Source organism: Falco punctatus, assembly GCF_963210335.1.
Source record: "Falco punctatus genome assembly, chromosome: 1".
NCBI classification, from domain to species: Eukaryota; Metazoa; Chordata; class Aves; order Falconiformes; family Falconidae; genus Falco; species Falco punctatus.
Window position 1 is genome coordinate 101295770 of NC_137580.1, and position 18696 is coordinate 101314465.

An 18696-nucleotide genomic window follows, 5' to 3' on the forward strand; every position below is an offset into this window, starting at 1 on the left:
CTCTCCCCTGTGCCCTTCAGGAGCTGTTTGCCATCTCAAATGCAGGTGCCCGGGTGGCAGTGGCATGGAGGGGGAGAGCGAGGAGGTGGGAGTTGAAGGTGGCTGGCCCTGGTGTCAGCTGTGGTGTCCCCATGTGTCCCAGGCAAAGGCATTACTTCTGCAGTGTCTAAGGAAACTAGAGGTGGCCATAAATCGGTGCTTTGTAGCCCAGGGCCATGAATTTGAGCAGGGTTTACATTTGCTCCTTGTTGAAGCTCTGTGATTTGGAAATCATCCTGGCACATGGGAGAGTTGGATTCAGGGCTCTGCTCCACCACAGAGTCACAGAGTGGTTTGGGTTGGAAGGGACCTTCAGAGATCATCCAGTCCACCCCCCCTGCCATGGGCAGGAACATTTCCCACCAGAGCAGGTTGCCCAAAGCCCCGTCCCACCTGGCCCTGACCCCTGCCAGGGATGGGGCACCCACAGCTGCTCTGGGCAGCCTGTGCCCGTGTCACCACCCTTGTGGTGCAACATTCCTTCCCTCCGTCCAACCTAAACCTACTCTCTTCCAGTTCAAAGCCGCTGCCCCTTGTCCTGTCGCTGCAGGCCCTGGTCAAAGCCTCTCCCCATCTTTCCTGTGTGCCCCCTTGAAGCGCTGAGCGGTCGCAGGAAGATGTGCCCGGAGCCGCCTCTTCTCCAGGCTGCACAACCCCGACTCTGTCATCCATGGACCACTCAGTCAAGGAGCTGGGAGGTCTTCTTGTAATTTGGGCATTTCTTAGCATTTCTTTAGGTTCTGTAGGTAATTAGGGGAGAGGAGCTCTTCTGGACTGCAGCTTGGAGCCCCTGCACTGGGAGGCTCAGATGGGCAGTGTAGACACTGCTGCGCTTTGGGGCTTTGGCTTCTGACCTGGGCGGTCTCTGACTCTGGGCTCCTGCAGCTGGTAGTCTTCCCAGGGATGCCGACCCCATGCTGGGACCCCGTGTCCCTCAGTGTAGAAGACTGAAGCTGGGTTAATTAGCATTGATAATATACAGCTGTGGGCTGGCTTCAGGGCTGGCCCATGTAGATAAGGTGCAGCTGTGGCTGGGTAAGTGAAGTGGTTGAGAGCCAGTGAAGGGAGAGCAGCCGAGGAAGAAGCGGGGAGAGGAAGAAGCAAGAGAAGAGCAGAGTGTGCCCTGGATGAGGTGAAGGCAGCAGAGGGACTGTATGAAGAGTATGCTGGATGAGATCATGAAAGACCTTGTTGCAGGTTGATAGTTTGGAGTGTGCTGTGACACAGTGTGCGTGCCCAGTGTGCATGCTCGTGTGTGCAGGAGGGGATGGAGGCTGGGAGGAGAGCTGGGCACAGGGTGGTGTTGTCCCAGGGTTGTGTCGCTGCACGCCGTGGGTAAGAGGAGGGGACAGCTCTGGCAGGCTGGCTAGCAGCACTGCTGGGCTGTGTGTGCCTGATGGTTGAGCCGTACTGGTGCAACTGTTGTAGCTGTCACCTGAGGAACTGTGTGGGGTGAGCTTGTATTAAAGCAGTCTTCTGGCTGGAGCATACCATTAGTGTGAAAGTGTCCCTCGCTCTTGCTTAGGTTGGTTTTTGCCCTGGTACCCAGTCTCGAATTTTTGGTGCTATGGGTCAGATCCTTGGTGGGGCCACCACCTTGCAATGGAGCTATTGCACCTGACATTGGCTGTGTTTGTAGTGTGAGCGTCCCTCTTGGACTCCTGGCCATACAGGGACAAACAGCAGCCCAACTAGAAATCTGGTACCCAGGTTTGTTCCTTGTTGAGGGATCGCAGCACAGTGGTGAGAAGGGAGCTCGGGACATCCCAGCCCCTGCCACAGAGCAGTGCCAGTCGTGTCAGGTTGCTCGTGGTCCTGTCCAGCTGTATTCTCAGTATTAGATTCTCAGATATAGAAGGATGGAGATGCCATTGGCATCAGTCCATGGGTCCTCAGGGCCCCAGTCCAGTGTTCGACCAACCTTATGATGATTTTTTTCCTCCTTACTACTAAACTGGAATTCCCTGTGTCCCAGCTTGATCTGTTGTCTCTTGTCCTGCCCCTGTGCACCTCCAAGAAGAGTCTGGCTCCAGCAACTCTCCATTCTCCCACGGGGTCGCTGTAGGCAGCAGTAAGATCCCCCTGAGCTTCCTCCCCTTCAGCTGACCAAACCCTGCTTCTCTCAGCCTGTCCTTATTTCTCCTGTGCTCCAGCTCAGAACACCTTGGTGGCCTCAACTGGCTTTGCTCACACGCAATGTGTTTTGGGGAGCCCCAAGCAGAACGTGGCACTTTAGCTGTGGTCTCACAGGCACTAGGTGGAAGTGAACAGTCCCTGTCCGCCCCATGGACTGTCCTCCTGCTCACCCAGCACATGATGAGTTTTACCTTCGCTGCTGACTATGGGACAATGTGAAGTCCATGAGGACTCCCAGAGCTCTAGGTACTTTCAGGCCAGCTGGCCCCCAGCCCATCCTGTGACATGCATCCTGTCCCCAGTGCAGGATGCTGCATTTGCCCTTGAGCTTCATGGTGTTCCTGTCAACCCCTTTCTCCAGACTGTTGAGGTCCTTCTGAATACCAGCCCTGTCTCCTATTGCTCTCCCCACTTTGGTATCTTCTGCAAACTTGCTGAAAGTGCACTCCGCTACACCTTCCCAGGTTACTGGTGAAGATGTTTAATGGTATTTTCAGACCCAATATTGCTCACTGAGGGATTACCATTAGGAACTGGCCGCTGGTCGGACTTGTATCGCTGATCACAACCTGGCAGTCCAGACAGTTTTCAACCAACCTTATCCAACCTGTGTCCTGTCAAAATGGCTGGAAGAATACTGTGGGAGTCCGTGTCAAAGGCCTTAAACACAGGGTGTGCACCATTCCCTGCTCTCCTCTTACCTGCATAGGCCAGTCGTCTCATTGGAGAAGACCATCAGAATGGCACAGCGTGATTTTGTCCGGGTAACTGGAAACAGCCAGCATGGATTTACCTTCTTGTCCTTCTGGGAGGGTTTACTCAGTGACCTTCCCAGTGACTGAGAGGAGGCTGAGAGGTTTCCCAAATCTTCCCACCAAAAGATGTGTCATTTGCCCTTTTTTGCCAGTCCTCTGGAACCGCCCATGGTCATTGCTGTCTTTGGCTCTTTGCAGTGACATTAGCCAGCTCCATCAGCATGCTCGGATGCATCCCACCTGGTCCCGTGGACCTGTGTATTTCCAGTTGCTGTAAGTGTGCCCGATGTCTGCGTGCTTCTCCACGGGCAGTGTTTCATGCCACTAACTTCTGCTCAGAGGGCACCGGGATGCCAAGGACAGACCTTAGCAGTGATCACCAAGACAAAAGAAGAAATGGAAACCTTAGCCTTTGCTGTGTCCCCGATCACTAGAGCTCCTGTCCCATTGAGCAGTGGGACCACAGCCCTTTGGTATTAGGGCAGCCCGTCCCGCGGCCCCGCACACTCCTCACACTGCTCCAGCTGAGCTCTGCCTCTCCCAGCTCCACCCTGGGTGCTTGGGCGATGTGTCTGTGTTCCCCCAGAACCTGGCCCCACTCCCACCTTGGCTCCTACCTTTGTGTGTGGGATTTGGGATGATTTGAACTGGAGAGCTGGTTTAGATGTGCCTAGTACTTTAAGTGTGGTCCTTGTGTAGGTATTTCTGCAGCAAGGACTTCACTAGTTTGCATGGGCTTTGGCGTGAGCAAATCACTGAGTAAAGAGAGGAATGAGGAGCTGATTCCCCCCTTGTTAACAAGTTGTAAATTAGCAGTAACTGAGCATTAAGATTATGGACTTTTATTCTGGCTTTGCCGGTTTTATCTCCATCCAGAAGAACCTCATCAGACCTGGACCTTTGTCCTGGTTCCAGCTGGGACAGAGTTGATTTTCTTCTTAGCAGCTGGTGCAGTGCTGTGTTTTGGATCTGGGGTGAGGACCATGCTGAGGGCACGCTGATGGTTCGGGTTGTTGCTGGGTGATGTTTACACTTGGTGCAGGATTTCTCTGTTCCTTGGGCCCTGCCAGCAAGAGGGCTGGGGGGGCACGGGGAATCGGGAGGGGACACAGCCGGGACAACTGACGCGAACTAGCCAAAGGGCTATTCCATGCCATGGGGTGACATGCTCAGTCTATAAACTGGGGGGAGTGGGTCGGTGCCTGCTGATCGCCGCTCCCTGAGCATCAGTCAGTGGGTGGTGAGCAGCTGTATTGTCTATCACCTGGGTTTTTTTTCCATTCCCTTTGGATTTTAGTCTTCTCCCCTTCTCCCTCCTTTTCATTAAATTGTTGCTGTTGTTATTATTTTATTTCAATTATTAATTTTTTCTTATCTCAGCCTTTGAGTTTTATCTTTTTCCTGATTCTCCTCCCCATCCCACTGGGGGCAGGGGGAGTGAGCAAGCAGCTGCCTGGTACTCAGTTGCTGGTTGGGGTTAAACCACGACAACTTTTCATAGGAACAGCTTTTTCTTACCCTGGGCCAGCTGGCCAGGCTGTGTTGGAGCCAAAAAGGCAGGGAGGTTCATGAGTCTGGTCCTCTGGTAGGTGCTGGGGCAGGTGGTGGTGCTGGTCTCCTCCCTGAGGGCACCAGCCCATCCCCCAGTGGCTGTCCCAAACTCCACAAGCTCCCAGCAAACTGGTCCCAGGGGCAGCCTCGCTCCAGGGCTGCTTCTGCACTGAGGAAAGGTTGTTTTCATGTTCTAAATTAATTACATTAAAACCACTTTGTTTATCCCTGTTTCACATCAGCAGTTTGAGTAAAGCACCATGCCTCAGTCAACTCACCAGCAGCAGAAAGATATGGGGAGCTTTGGGGTCACAGCTCCGAAGGGCATCCCCAGCCCAGGAACATTGCCAGTGAGACAGGTTCTCAGACATCCCAACAGTATTTCCCGTGTTTCTAGAAGTATCAAATTTTGAGTTCCTAACAGATCAAAAGCTGCTATTTACAGTCTTCCAAATGTCAGTAATTTTGGTCCCTGTAATTCAGAGCAGCTTTTGCTGTAGTTGTTTTGGGGCTTGGTTTGTCTGCCTGGTACAGTGGAAATATTCACCTCACTAGAGAATAGTTTGAACTAGTTCAAACACTGAAACAAACCCGGCCGGTAGGAACTCAGGAGTGGGACCTCTCTCCCTGCTGTAACCCTGACAGGCTCAGCAGGAAGGCGAGCATCTTCCCTGGGATCCCCCATGGGATGAGCACTTCAGAAATGTCTTTCTTTTAATAAAAAACATTGAAGGCCAAGGTTCCAGGTTTCAGTCTATGCTTTGTGGGAGTTTCAGAGCCCCCTGTGGGTACCCAGGGCTGTATGAGCTCTTTGGAAATCCAGCTTGGTGGTTCAGCAACTTGGGCTGTCTGCCCCATGTTTGGGGAGTGAAGGCTGGCCCAGGGTGAAACAACCCCATTCCCTAGCTTTAGTTAATATTTTCTGTTTAGTGAATTTCTTTCAAATGCAAGGTACGTTTTTATTTACTCTGAATATTCAGGTAGTTTTATGTAATGAGTGAAAGCCATTTAAAATGCTTTTTCCAGCCTGTTTTGCATGAAACTCTGTGTTCCTTCAAAAATCAAGTGCATTTTGTAGACATGTGGGATGCCTGTGGGAACATAAAATAACAGTCTGACAAAATAAACACCAAATTAAATAACTTCTTAAGTCAAAGAGGTATGGCATGGTATACTGATTAGCAGGAAGGGGTGTCATTCAACACCCAGGCTATACTTGGCTGCAGATCAAAATACCTTGATACTTTTCAGCTGAATGAGAATGAACTGGAGTTTAGGAAAACAGTTTTGAAAAGGTAGAAGTATTGCTTAGATGGCACATCACATTTTTTGCCAGATTTCAATCCACGATGCTCAGGAGCTGTTTTGACCTTGCCTTGGGCTGGGCACCTCTCGAGCAGAGGCTGCCTGCTCAAGCTGAAGCTGCCAGGAGGCTTTTGTGTGTCGTTTGCCAGCGGAGGAGGAATAAGATGAGCTGAGTCTTAAGTCTCTGCCATAAATACTGAGCTGCTGCTTGCTTAGAATAGCTGCAAAGCAAGTGCAAGTATATCTTCAAGATGTCGCCGGTGCTGTGTCCTGGAGGTGGGGATGTGTTGGCTGAGGCTGCTCCAGGTGTACCAACATCTGGTAGGAGCATCCGAGTGCCAGTGTGTGCCACGCATGTCTGACCCTGCAGAGATGCTGTGTTCCGCCTGCCCCTCCTTGTGCAGACTTTGGGAGCTGTTCCAGCTCGACAGTGCTGGGTACAGCCCTTCGGTTTGTCTAAGGGTGAGCTCAGGCCATGCTGGTGGCCCTGAAAGTCCCAGGGGGAACACTCATGGGGGGTATCTTCATTGGGTTAGTCTCTCTATGTCTTTCTGCTGATCCTTTCTGAGTATTGTCTTTTCCTATCCCTTTTCCATCATCTCCTCTCCTTTCACCTTCCACCATTTCTCCATATCTCCTCGTGTTCCCTGCTCCCCAGACTGGGCTGCATGAGCAGTTGATAGGGTGAGGTTGGGGTAACACAGGCTTTGTCTCCCTGCAGCACTACTGTGGGTGCCCATCGCGTGTGAGTGATGCTGAGTGCCCAGGATGGAGGTGTGAGATGTGGCTGGTCCCATCAGTCGCGTGTTGTTGCTTCTGCTGCATGATTGAAGAAGCGCACAAGCATTTCTTTCTTGACACAGTATTGGGTTTGGCTTTGCTTAAGACTCGTGCACTGGATTTGACTTCACTTAAGACACATGCACCAGATTTGCCTTCTCTGGAAAGGGAGGCTTTCAGCCCTGCGAAGAAGGGCTTAGAGAGACTGGTGGGTGACAAATGGGACATCAGCCAGCACTGTGCACTTGCAGCCCAGAAAGCCAAACACCTCCTGGGCTGCATCACCAGCAGCTCAAGGGAGGGGATGCTCCCCCTCTGCTCCGCTCTCCTCACAGCCCCCCGCAGCGCTGCTCCAGCTCTGGGGTCCCCAGCACAAGGCAATGGCTTTGAACTGAATGACGGTGGGGTTAGGCTGGACAGAGGGAAGGAACGTTGCACCACGAGGGTGGTGACACGGGCACAGGCTGCCCAGAGCGGCTGTGGGTGCCCCATCCCTGGCAGGGGTCAGGGCCAGGTGGGACGGGGCTGGGAGCAGCCTGGGCTGGGGGGAGGGGGCCCTGCCCACAGCAGGGGGGTTGGACTGGGTGGTTTCTGAAGGTCCCTTCCAACCCAAACCATTCTGTGAGTTCATGATCCTATGAAACTCAATTTCTGGCATACTGGGGAGAGGGTTCTATAACCCTTTATATACAGAACACGAAGAGATACCAGTGTTTGGATGAAGGATGCATGTGATGCTCTGTCTTGCCCTTCCTGGAACATGTTCAGGGCTGTTTGCTGTGCTCAGCCTGGCAGCTGGATCAGACCACAGGTCAGGCCCCAGGGTGGGTGCTCATGCAGGGATGAGCTTCCCCCCTGGGGACAATAGCCAGCACTGGAGGGGAGTTAGCGTTTTCAGTAGGACCCTGATGAGGTGCAATTCCAAGGTTTTCCGGTGCATTTCCTGTAGAATGGAAAGCAGCCTAGTAAGATGAGGGTCTCCGTGTGTGGGGGCTGACAGCTCTGCCACACCACCCCCCGCGGGCCGGCAGCCACTCACCTTGGGGCATGTGGCCAACCCCTGGGACCCCATAGGGCTGGTGCCTAGGGGAGCCCTCTGGCATGGGGAGGCAAAGTGGGACTGTATTTCCAGAGTGGGGACAATTACCCTGGACAGCCCTTGTCCCCTTAGCCCAGCCTGTGTGCCCCAGGGCACGGGGTCCCCCGGGTCTGTCCTGCCCACCTCTGGCATGGCAGAGTGACTGCTGTGGGTCCATCCTGCACCAGTACTGGGTCCAGCACATCCTGGCAGCGCGGCAGAGGCAGGCAGAGCTTGGCCCAGGGCGCTCTTGTGGTCTTGGTTCTGGGCTGCTTGGGCACAAGCTGTGCTGTGGTGTGAGGAGGGTGCTGCCAGCCATGACCCACAGGTCTGCCCCCATCCCAGTGGGTACTCTGGGGGCTGAAGGCTGTGCTTGCATTGGGCTTGGGTGAGGGGTCCGGTCCACCCTGCTGGGGCCATGTCACCTGCTGCCACTTGCCCCCTTGCATTTCGTCACGCTCCTCAGGCAGCTTTTGGGCTAGAAATGCTTTCTGGGCTGCTGGGGGTGTGGGGGATGCTCAGGGCTGGCAGGTCTCTCCCCCTGTGGGACCCTCACCTGTGCTGTCTCTTCTTCTCTCCTCTGCAGCACTCAACACTGTCGCGCAAGTTCGTGGAGGTGATGTCGGAGTACAATGCCACGCAGACTGACTACCGGGAGCGCTGCAAGGGCAGGATTCAGAGGCAGCTGGAGATCAGTGAGTAAACCTGGAGGGGGAATGCAGCTGGGCTTTGCACACCATGGGACCAAATCCTGCACTGGCTCTTCACCAGATCAGAGCTCCTCCTGCAGCTGTGCAGAGCTCTGCTGTGAAAACCTGGGGGTGCACAGGGGCTGTGTGTGCACCCATGGGAGCAACTGGGACACAGCTTCTGCTGGGAGATAGGCACATGGTGGTACCTTGCATTTCAGTGTCAAACCACCTCCAGCAAAGCACAAAAACTCCCCTCAGATTTGCTTAAATGCTGTGTAGAGAGTGCAGAGAGCACGGGAGAGGAAATCCTTCCTTGTTTGCAGCTGAATTTAAACCCAAGGAAGCTAGCGGGAATTCTGGACTCCCATGTGTTGCCTTGCCTTTCCTCTGGGTGCTTTTCATCATGGGTGAACTGAACTGAACACAAAAGCAGAGAAGTGAGCTTAGAGGTGGGGGCACTCACTGCTCCCAGAGTTTCCCTTGCCACAGGAGGAGCACAAGCCTTAGTGTGTGCCCCAGGTATCTCCCTGCACTCAGGACCTTGATGGCTCTTAGCAGCAGTATTGGTGTCTTCTGGCTGAAGGCGGGCCCCAGGTGACACCTCTGAGGCTGTCAGCACCATGGCACAAAGATCTCTCCCATCCAGGGCCCACCACTTAGCATAAGTCTTGTCCTGCCTATCCACAAAACCTGCTCTCCTGGTGGTTCTTCTGGGCAGTCAGTGATAACCTGGTTAGTTTTAGAGAAATGTGGTCATCTCCCATCAAAAAAGAACCATACCACCACCATAATAATAATAAGCAAGCAAGGGAGAAGTCAGAGCATGCAGAAATTAAGAGATTTTTGCAAATAATCTCATTGTCAGAGAGGCATCGTGGGCTTTTGTGCTCAAATGAAAAAGTCTGAGTGCTAGTCTAGGGTTTCTTTTCTCACAACAAATGGATGCTTTCCTTCCTTTTCACAACTCGGTGCAAATAATAATGTAGGAGATCTTTGATTCAGAATGGTGTCCTGGAAGGTCACCTGTGGGATTGTCCTTCCTGAGCTGCATATACCTGGGAATCTGGGTGCTACTGGGGTGTGGTAGTTTCTGTGGAGGGCTAGAAGGAGACTTGGCTGTGCAAGCCTTTCCTCTATTAAGATTAGTCTTTAGGATGTATAATAATAATAGAAATGTTTTACACTGGCTGAATGGAAAGCTTGACTGACATGAGGCTCAACAAGAGCTTGACGTTTAATGTAAAGTAGGATGATGAATGTGTCACTATAGCTGACTGACTTGTTTGTCAGTGAACGTCATTCTGTAGGTGATACCCAGCCACAGGGATGGCTTGTAATGTAAATGTGAATTTAAGGTATGCCTACGCCTCCCTTTTGAGAAAGGAGGAGATCTGAAAGGACTCAGCCAGGTCCTCAGTTATCTGCAGACCTGAAAGAAACCTTCCTCTTGTTTTTCTACGCATGGATTTTGGAAGAACTCTGCTGCTCTGCTTAAATTATGGAGATACATTAAATTGTACTTGTCTTTGCTCTGTCCATCCTGCCGGCTGTCAGTATTGATGGGGTGCAAGTAAAAGGCTGCTTAGGGCTCACTGTGGTGCAGTCTGTGTGCAAAGGAGTTAGCATCTAGTTAGCGATGGTGAGGGACCTGCTGTCCTTTTGGGGTGGAGCTTTGGAGCAGATGCGGAGGTAGGATGGGCTCTGTGCTGGGAAGGTATGCAATCCTGGGCATAGTCCTTGGCAAAAGCTGGGTTCCTCTGTCAGGACAGCGGAAAATCTCTTCTGGCAGAAAGGCTCATCAAAAGCAACAAGCTTATTGAGGCTTTATCAGCAGTGCTTCCTGGGCGGAGGGGTCTGCTTGTCCTGGGGTGTCCCAGTGAGTCCTGTCAGTCCCTGCTGCTCTGGGGACTCTTGAACAGACTCTTCTGAATGGAGCTCAGCTGGAATGTGGCGACTGCACAAAGCTCTACGAAATCCTCAGCTCTCATTTTCAGCTCATGAATCCAAAGATAGAAAGTGCCAGGAGCTCTGACAGCAAAGCCAGTAAATCCCTGGGGTTTTGAAAGTATGAGAGCAAGGGCTTCTCAGCTGTTCAGGGGAGGCTTTCCAGTGCCCTGGTGAGCTTCTCTGTCCTGACTGCATCTGCTTCTTGCTCTGGAAATAGGACAGTCACAGGAGAAATGGCGACATCACTGCCCCAGGCCATAGCCACCTCCTGGGGCTCCCCACAGCCCTCATGATCTGCCCCTTCTCCTTGTGTAGGCACTGCTATGTCTGCGTGTGCCAGAGGCTGTGCCTCAGTGGCCCTTGCCATCACTCTGGCCCATCTGGCACACACTGAGCCATCCACGAAGTGGATGTCCTCTCCCACCGCTTCTGCCTCTCATAATAGTTGTCCTCACCCTGCCCTTACTCACTTGCTCTGCTCCCAAACACACCGAGATTGCGCATGCCATGGAGGGACTGCAGGATGCGCCGTGTTCTGGGGTTGGTGATGGCAGGACAGATGCTCAGGGGCTGTCCTCTGGCTGGACCGTGCCTTCCCCCAGTGGTGTCCCTGCTTCTGTTGCTGGGAGCTGTGCTCCCCAGGCACGAGCTTCCACAGTGCCTGTGGTGGGAGGTGTTGCTCCTTCAGTTTTTTCATCTCCAATTTGTCTGCTATGAGAAATGATATCTTAAATCTAATTAGGGTTTGCTTCCAGAAAAAATTGGATTTGAAACTTGGAGGAGCTTTCTGTGGTGGGTGTGCAGCTTTGAAGCTGTGGAGGTGCTGCACAGACGCTGCTTGTTTTTATGAACAGTTTTGTTATGTGCGAGACCAAGGAGCCAAAAATAAAGCATCTGCCATCTCCAAAGGCACTATGAGAATTAATCAGCCCCTGTCCCAGTGTGCAAGACCCGGTTAATTGATGGGCAGAAGGTGTAGGCTGCGGGTGCATCCCAAGCTGCCCTTGAGCCAAGAGGGTAGGGGGGCTGCTCTGGCCACAGTGGCTCCTCTGGGCAGCCTAGGGTGGTCCCAGGGCCCTTGGTGCTGAAATGGCCTTAATTAGGATTCCTGTGACACTTTCATCTTGGGGAAAAAAACGTGGGATTTGTCTGAGCTAAAAATGTCTGGTTGGGTGAAAATGCCTGCGCAGCGCTGGAGGTGGGCCCCTGCAGCCCTGCCCTGGCTGAGCAGAAGGGGTCCTGAGGGACAGGGAGGTGGGGGGCAGTTTGTGGTCTGCTGGGCAGGCTCTTACAGCTGAAGTCTGCTCATCCCAACGCCACTGCAGGCAGTGCTAGGGCTGTCTGAGCTGGGGGATGGCCAGGGGGGTTGGGTCACTCGCACCCGTTACCTCTACAAGCACAGGTGGACAGGGCAGTGTTGTCCCTCTCTCCAGGAGTTGCGTGGATTTGTATCTAACAAGAGCTTGAAAGCCAGATCCAGACAGATGAACCCAGCCTTGGGAAGGTGCCTTGTCCTCAGTGTTTCCAACCTGAGTCCTAGCTGTTGCTGTGTGGGTGCTTGTGCAGCCCTGCCACCGGGAGGAGAGATGCTGCAAGCTGAAGGAGCACAGCTGAGCCGCTGAAGTTAATTCAGCCATGGCATGTTTGACTTCTGCAGCCCGGAGGTGCCTGGAGCCTTCACTATTTATAGAGTGTCTGGCATGCAGAACTGGGCAAGCTGGCGTTTGGTGTCAGCTGGGTGATGGGGTGAGCTGTAGCACTGGGAGCTTCCTCAGGGTCCTGCACACCCTGATGGAACTGCTTCTGCTGCATCCCCTGGGAACTGGTCAACGGGGGTGGTCACTCCATCCAGTTGGGCATCACAGGGCCAAGGACCTTGGGGTCTTAGGTAAGACCAAGCTCAAGGTCCCAAGGCCAAGGCAGTGGCCTTGGGGTTGAAAGTTTCCTCAGTGGCTTCATGTCTCTGCCTGTCCCAGAGCTTCTGATGGCCTTGCTGCACCGTGACCTGTTCATCATCTCTTGCCATTCTCTCCTTGCCAGCTCAGGGCTGAGTTTGCTTCTCCCTCGGAGCTGCAGCTCCAGCAATGCTCTGTGCTGCTTTGCTCTTTGGCAGAGCTGCTTCTCCCCAGAAATCTTTAATTTCTAGAGATGCCAAGTAAGAGGAAGATTTACTTTAGAGCTCTCTAGGGAGGCAGGGGTCCAGTTCTCGTGATTTTCCAGTGTTTTGTCAAGTTTCAGGGCAGGGGTTTTCCCCCAGGCTCTTTTCCCTTTGTGGGCACCTTGCACTGACACAGTCCTTTTGTTCCTGTTTGTGGCTGTGCAGTAGCTCTGTGGTGATGTGGGCAGCAGATCAACCATGTATCTAGCAGACTTTCATCTGATTTTATTGCTGTTGAGGAGCTAACAATAGCCTTTCCAAACCAGGAAACCTAGCCAGAAGGCAGTGGACTCCCTGGGAAGTCCTGTGGGGTCCTGCGGATCAGCTATATGGCTTTGGCAAATGTGCTGGATGGTGTAGGTGAGATGCAGCCTCTTGGCCTCCTGCTTTGGCTCAGCATTAAAGCAAGCCCTTCCTGACAAGCCTTTGGCCTTTTTAACCAAGCCTGCCCTGGCTGACCAGTTGTTAATCCATGTGATGTCTTTGCTTTTATGTTTCACCTCACTGCAGCTTTTACTGGCCCCGCGCTCTGCAATAGGGGAATAGGGTACCAAGGAGGTGGTGAGGGCCGGGGTGAGAGCATGTATCCTGCATCCCATCCCACCTCTGTCTGTGAGAGACGTGGCATCTCCTGAAGCTGATCCCATTGCTTGCCCTCGGAGCTGTCTCAAGGGCTTGAACTGGGCAGAACAGGTAGCCCTTGATACACTGCGCCTGGCACGCTCCTCCTTGTCACTGTGCCAGTGACTGCTCAGAGTTGAGCACAGTCAACAGGAGCGTTTGTAAACACGTGCTGTTCAAGCCCTTGCTCTCCTTTCCTGGAACTGAGGGGGTTTCAGCTGAGAGTGAGGAGCCAGCAGGTGGGAAGAGCTGGTAGGTAGGTGTTGCTCATCATCCTTGGTGGGAGTGATGCTGTGTCATCCTAAAACATGTAACAGTCACTGGAAATGGGCTGTGGACCATTCCTGGAGCTGGGGAAGGTGTGGAGGGTGATCATCCCAAGGGGATGTTGGCATTATGCAGCTCCTTAGACCTATGAGTGTGGAGACGGCAGAGCTCAGCCCTCACCTGCAGCTGTGAGCAGGCTGCACTGAGCTCACATGGGGTGCAGACCGGTCAGGTTGTTCTCTTGCTGCAAACCAGAAGCTTCTCAGGGCTTTGGGTGCACTAACAGGTGTTAGTTGTCTAGACCAGCCTCACACAGGACTTCTACCTCTCTCCATGGGTCCAGGGGCTGTGCAAGATCAGGCCTGGGCCACCCAGCCCGTAGCTGAGCCATGCTTCTGAGGTTCCTTTAGGTTCTTTAGACAAAGGCCTTGACTGTGCCTTTGTTCCAGGGGTGGGCTCAGGTCTACATTCAAGATGATAGCTTGCCTCTAGTCCTGTCTCCTGGGACTTTGGATCTTTATTTTAGTCATGTCACAGGGTCATGGACGCGTAGAGTGGTTTGAGTTGGAAGAGAGCTTCAAAGATCGTCCAGTCCAACCCCCCTGCTGTGGGCAGGAACATCTCCCACCAGCCCAGGTTCCTCAAAGCCCCGTCCAACCTGGCCCTGAACCCTGCCAGGGATGGGGCACCCACAGCCGCTCTGGGCAGCCTGTGCCATTGTCCCGCCACCCTCATGGTGCAACATTTCTTCCTTATGTCCAGCCTAACCCCACCCTTGTTAGGCTTAAAACCATTGCCTTGTGCTGGGGACCCCAGAACTGGACACAGCGTTCCAGGGGGGTGTGTCTCAGGAGAGTGGAGCAGAGGAGGAGCGTCCCCCCCCTTGAGCTGCTGGCCACACTGCTGGTGATGCGGTCCAGGAGACACTTGGTTTCTGGGTTGGAAGTGCACATTGCCAGCTGATGTCACCCACCAGTATCCTCCAGTTCTTCTCCTCAGAGCTGTTCTCTATCCATCTGTCCATCCGTCTGTCCGTCCATCCATCCCTCCCCCAATCTGTGCTGGTACCGGGGATTACAGGACCGTGTGAAGATGTGTAATGACTTGTGGAGGTGTCCTTGTTGGAGGAACTCCCCAGGCAGGGTAGGAGCACACACCAAGCCTGTAGGGTGGTGGCCAGGTAAGGTAGGGCCCCCTGCGGTGCTCCCTGGAGCACTGACGCACTTGTGGTGAAGGTCTGGACTGGGCTCAAGGTTTCACGCACCTCCCTGGTCTGAGCCCCTGGTGTGGCACTGCTGGAAGTAGGGAGCACTGTCCTGTGGACTGTCCCTGTGCTTTACCGTGTCTCCTCCATCTCCCCGTTCAGAGGTGCCCTGGACTTACCCTGGAGGATGTTCTCCCCCTTTTGATGCCATTGCCAGAGCCTGCAGGCAGGGTGTCACGGGGGAGCACTGTACACTTCCCTGCCTGGCTTTCTGCTGGGGTTGGGTTTGTCAGGCTTGGTAAAATTGTGTTAGCTGCTCCTGCCTGTCCGCCCGCAGTCGCTCCTCATCACACCAGTGGGATGTCTCCTGCCATCTCTGCAGGCAGCCTGCTCACCCTTCCCACTCCACTGGGCAGCCCCAGGAAAAGCCTGTCTGACGCTGGCATCTCTGTTTAGCGCTGTAATTTCACAGGTCCTGCCTGGCTGTTAGCCTGAAGAATATGCTATAATTAATGGTGGAGGATCAGTGTAACCCACAGAGTGATTAATATCTTTCGCCTCTGTAGCAGCGCAGAGTATGTCCATGGAGAGGGGAAAGCAACCACGCACAATAGGTGAATTGCTCCCAAAGGAGCTGTGGGGCTGAAGGTACCACCCTGGGACCAAGGAGGGGGGTTGTGACACAGGGGGAAGGATGGAGCCTGGTTCCTGTTATGCAGCTGCAGGGCTAAAACTCAGGCAGCCCAGCAACTGCGGCTGCCAGGCCAGTGAGCCCTGCTGAGACCAGTGTCCTCATGGCCTTGATCTGGCCCGGGATGGGGCTTGCCAAGAGCATCCCTGCTCGTGGCTTGCTGCTCTCCATCCCTCCTCCTTCACAGCCTGCCAACCGGGTGCTGGTGGCTGTCGGGCCTTTGGCACCACTCCCTGCCCTGCAGGAATGGGCAGCTTGACCAGGAGGGACAGACAGGCCTGGGTGAGCTGGGCCAAGCTGGCAGTTTGACTCCCTTAAAAAGAGGGGTCACAAATCTGGTACGGAGCCAGGCTGCGAGATTGCAGCCCCTCACTACAGCATGCTCTTGGGGTTGGAAGCTTTGATCCGTTCTACCCTTGGGAGATGCCATGGAGCCAGCAGAGCCTTGCAGTAGGGCTGCAGGACCCGTAGCTGGGTCAGGGGGCTCATGGCTGACCCATGTTGTCTCACTTGCAGCTGGCAGGACTACCACCAGTGAGGAGCTGGAGGACATGCTCGAGAGTGGCAACCCAGCCATCTTCTCCTCCGGGGTAAGCACCAGCACAGGCTAAAGCCAAACCAACCCCCTCGTCCTGGGGTGGGGGTTGCCTGGTGGATGTACTGCCACAGTGGCCCCAGTACAGGAGTGATGAGCACAGCCCACGCAGGAGGTGGGACGTGGGTGCTCAGGTCTGGCCTGAGGGTGCTGCCTAAGCAGGGGCCGTGTCCTGGCTGAAGGATGGGGTGGGGTTTACTGCAAACAACTGCCTGGCTGGAGGTGCTCTGGGGCTTCTGCTCTTCCTCTCTTGGTGCCCCTAAGCCCAGCATCTGAGGGGCTGAGCATGCTGCTCAGTGGCTCTGTCTTCTTGCAGATCATTATGGATTCAAACATCACCAAGCAAGCACTGAATGAGATTGAGACACGGCACAGTGAGATCATCAAACTGGAGAACAGCATCCGAGAGCTGCATGACATGTTCATGGACATGGCCATGCTGGTGGAGAGCCAGGTAGGGAGACACTGCAGCCCGGTGGCTGGCTCGTGTGGGGAGGTTGGAAGGTGATGGAGCTGCTGGTGGTCCCCAGCCTGGATGGGTGCTGAGGGGAAAAACTGCATTTGGAACTGATGCAGCCCCCACCGGGGCTGAGCTGGGCTCCCCAGGGCTGGAGCCACCCGCTCTGTGCCAAAGAGCCAGGGGCTGCTGTGTGCCCAGGGCGGGAGGTTCGGTGATGGGCTCTGGAGAAGGGCAGTTGGTGGCTGCCACGCAGGTGGAGATTTCTCAGTCTCCCACGGAGCACCGGGCCCTGCCAGGTGAGCTCAGGGTGCTGCCAGCCTTGGTGGTCCTGCCAGGCTGCCCCTGGCTGTGCCCAGCCCACGGTGCCTGGGCCCACAGCCAGGCACATGCTCCAGTGTCTCTGCTCACCCCACTTCTTGCCCGCCATGCTGCCACGGCCTGAGGAGACATCAGTGGCAGGTAAAGCCCCGCCGAGCCCCCTCCAGTGCTGCATGCTCCGCTCTGCATGGCTGCACCCTGCATGTCTGGCTCTCGCGTGGCACAAGGGCCTGCCCATGGCAGGCGGGCAAGGGTGGACGCAGCATGGCAGCGTTGGTGCCTCATCCTGCCTGCCTTGGGGGACAGATGTGGGGGACTCTAGACCCTGGTCTAAGGGCCTAGACTGTGCCAGCACCCTGCATTGCCCTGCGGGGTGGAAGGCTCCGAGCTGCTGGCACCGGGAGCAGAGGGGTGCCAGGCTGGCAGCAGTGCTGGCAGCTGCCTGCTCCACCCCAGGCATGGCACAGGTGGGAAGGAGAAGCAGCAGCTTGAGGCAAGGCAGGGAGCAGCAGGGAGCCTGGCGGGGTGCTGGTGTCAGTGCTTGAGATGGTAACAACAGAGCACCCCTGGGCTTGCAAGACTCATCATCCCCGTGCTTTCCAGCATTAGGCTGAGAAATGAGCGTTGCAGAGGTGCTGGCCGTGACCCCTGGCTCTGCAGCCCCGATTCCTTCTGGGCTGTGCAGGGAGGTATTGGGCTTCAAGTTGCCCACCCCTGCTGACCCTGTCGGTCACATGAACTGTCAGGCTCTGTCTCCAGCTGGACCTGGCTGCTTCCCTGTGCAGTCAGGATGGGGACAAAGGAGGAGGACAGGCTAGGGGACCATGTCCCCATGAGCTGTGGGGGGCAGAGCAGGGCAGGACTCCTTGCAGTCCGGTCTCACCAGCCTCACTCTGGGGCTCTCTGCTCTCAGCCAGGGCACTTGTGTGGATCAGAGTGGTTGCCCCTGCATGTATGTGGTTTTGTGAGCATCCCCTGTGGCGGTGCTGGTGTGGTCCTTGCTCCCCTGCCATGCCTCTGGTTTCGGCAGCATGCAGCATGGTGTCAGTGTAGATCCTGTTGCAGCTTTGATGTCACCCGAGGTACCAGACAGGGTGGCCACCAGGCCAGGACCAGGCTGGGGAACTCCTTTGACCCTCACCCTTGCTTACCTCCCTGCTGGGATGTGCAGAGGTCTCAGCCCTCTGGGACAGAGCCTTCAGTCTGGATTCTCCACCCTGGGGCATCCTCTGCCTGCAGGCAGCTGACAGTCCCTCTCTCTCCTGTGCAGGGCTGCTGGGCAGGGTGACCTCCACGTGTGCAGAGGAGCAGCAGAGCAGGAAGGAGCTCATGTCTGCACATGCATGGGCACGTGGGCTCTGTCCCCGCTCTGCAGGGTGAGATGATTGACCGCATCGAGTACAATGTGGAGCACTCGGTTGACTACGTGGAGCGGGCTGTGTCTGACACCAAAAAAGCAGTGAAGTACCAGAGCAAAGCCAGACGGGTGAGTCATGGCACTGGCTGGGGCCTGTCCTCCCCTGCTGACTCCATCCTGGGGTCAGACCCTGCCTGGCGCCCCTTCACGGGTGCCTGGGCACTGCTTTACCCCACACCACCGGGTGCAGTGCAGGTCCTGCTGGTGGCACCAGCTGATGCAGAGCTCCCTGGCTCACGCTGCGTGAGCACCGATGACAAATGGTAGGGCAGGGGTGCTGCTTGTCAGGGAGGTCAAGGGACAGGGTGGATCCCGTGGGCCAGGCCTGCTGTGAGAGCCATGTCCCTTGCCAAAAAAAAGTAGAGAAAAGGCATGGTTCAGCTCTGACGCTGAGCACTGTGCCAGCTGCCTGTCCCAGTTCCCATACCTGGTCCCATACCAGCTTGTCAGCTCAGGGACCTGTGGGCCACCAGTGCAGCTCTGGCAGCCCAGGGCTGAAGCAGAGCTGGGGTGCCCATCCTGGCGTCAGGGCTGCTGGACTGGACCTCCTGTGGCTCCCAGGGTGCTGCTCAGAGCCTGTCACAGGCAGACAGGACCAGGGCAGGTCACAGCCCCCTGCTCTCGAGGCCAGCCTGCCCCAACACTCACGGTCCCTTCTCCCCTCTCTCCCTGCCGATGTTGG

At 55.1% G+C, this 18696-nt stretch overlaps 1 protein-coding gene across 2 annotated transcripts in view; it reads left to right on the top strand.

The window, feature by feature from the left end:
• Nucleotides 1–18696, top strand: part of STX1A (syntaxin 1A) — an 88035-nt gene that overhangs the window by 66027 nt on the left and 3312 nt on the right. Inside the window, exons 6-9 of one of the 2 annotated variants that reach the window (XR_013927058.1) lie at nucleotides 8231–8339; nucleotides 15741–15814; nucleotides 16136–16273; nucleotides 17868–18083. Coding sequence is in view for 1 of the 2 variants with exons in the window: in XM_080380516.1 (XP_080236642.1) it covers nucleotides 8231–8339; nucleotides 15741–15814; nucleotides 16136–16273; nucleotides 17973–18083 (432 nt within the window). In the remaining variant the exon portion in view is untranslated. The remainder of the gene's footprint in view (nucleotides 1–8230; nucleotides 8340–15740; nucleotides 15815–16135; nucleotides 16274–17867; nucleotides 18084–18696) is intronic. The other variant, XM_080380516.1, reaches the window with a different exon arrangement.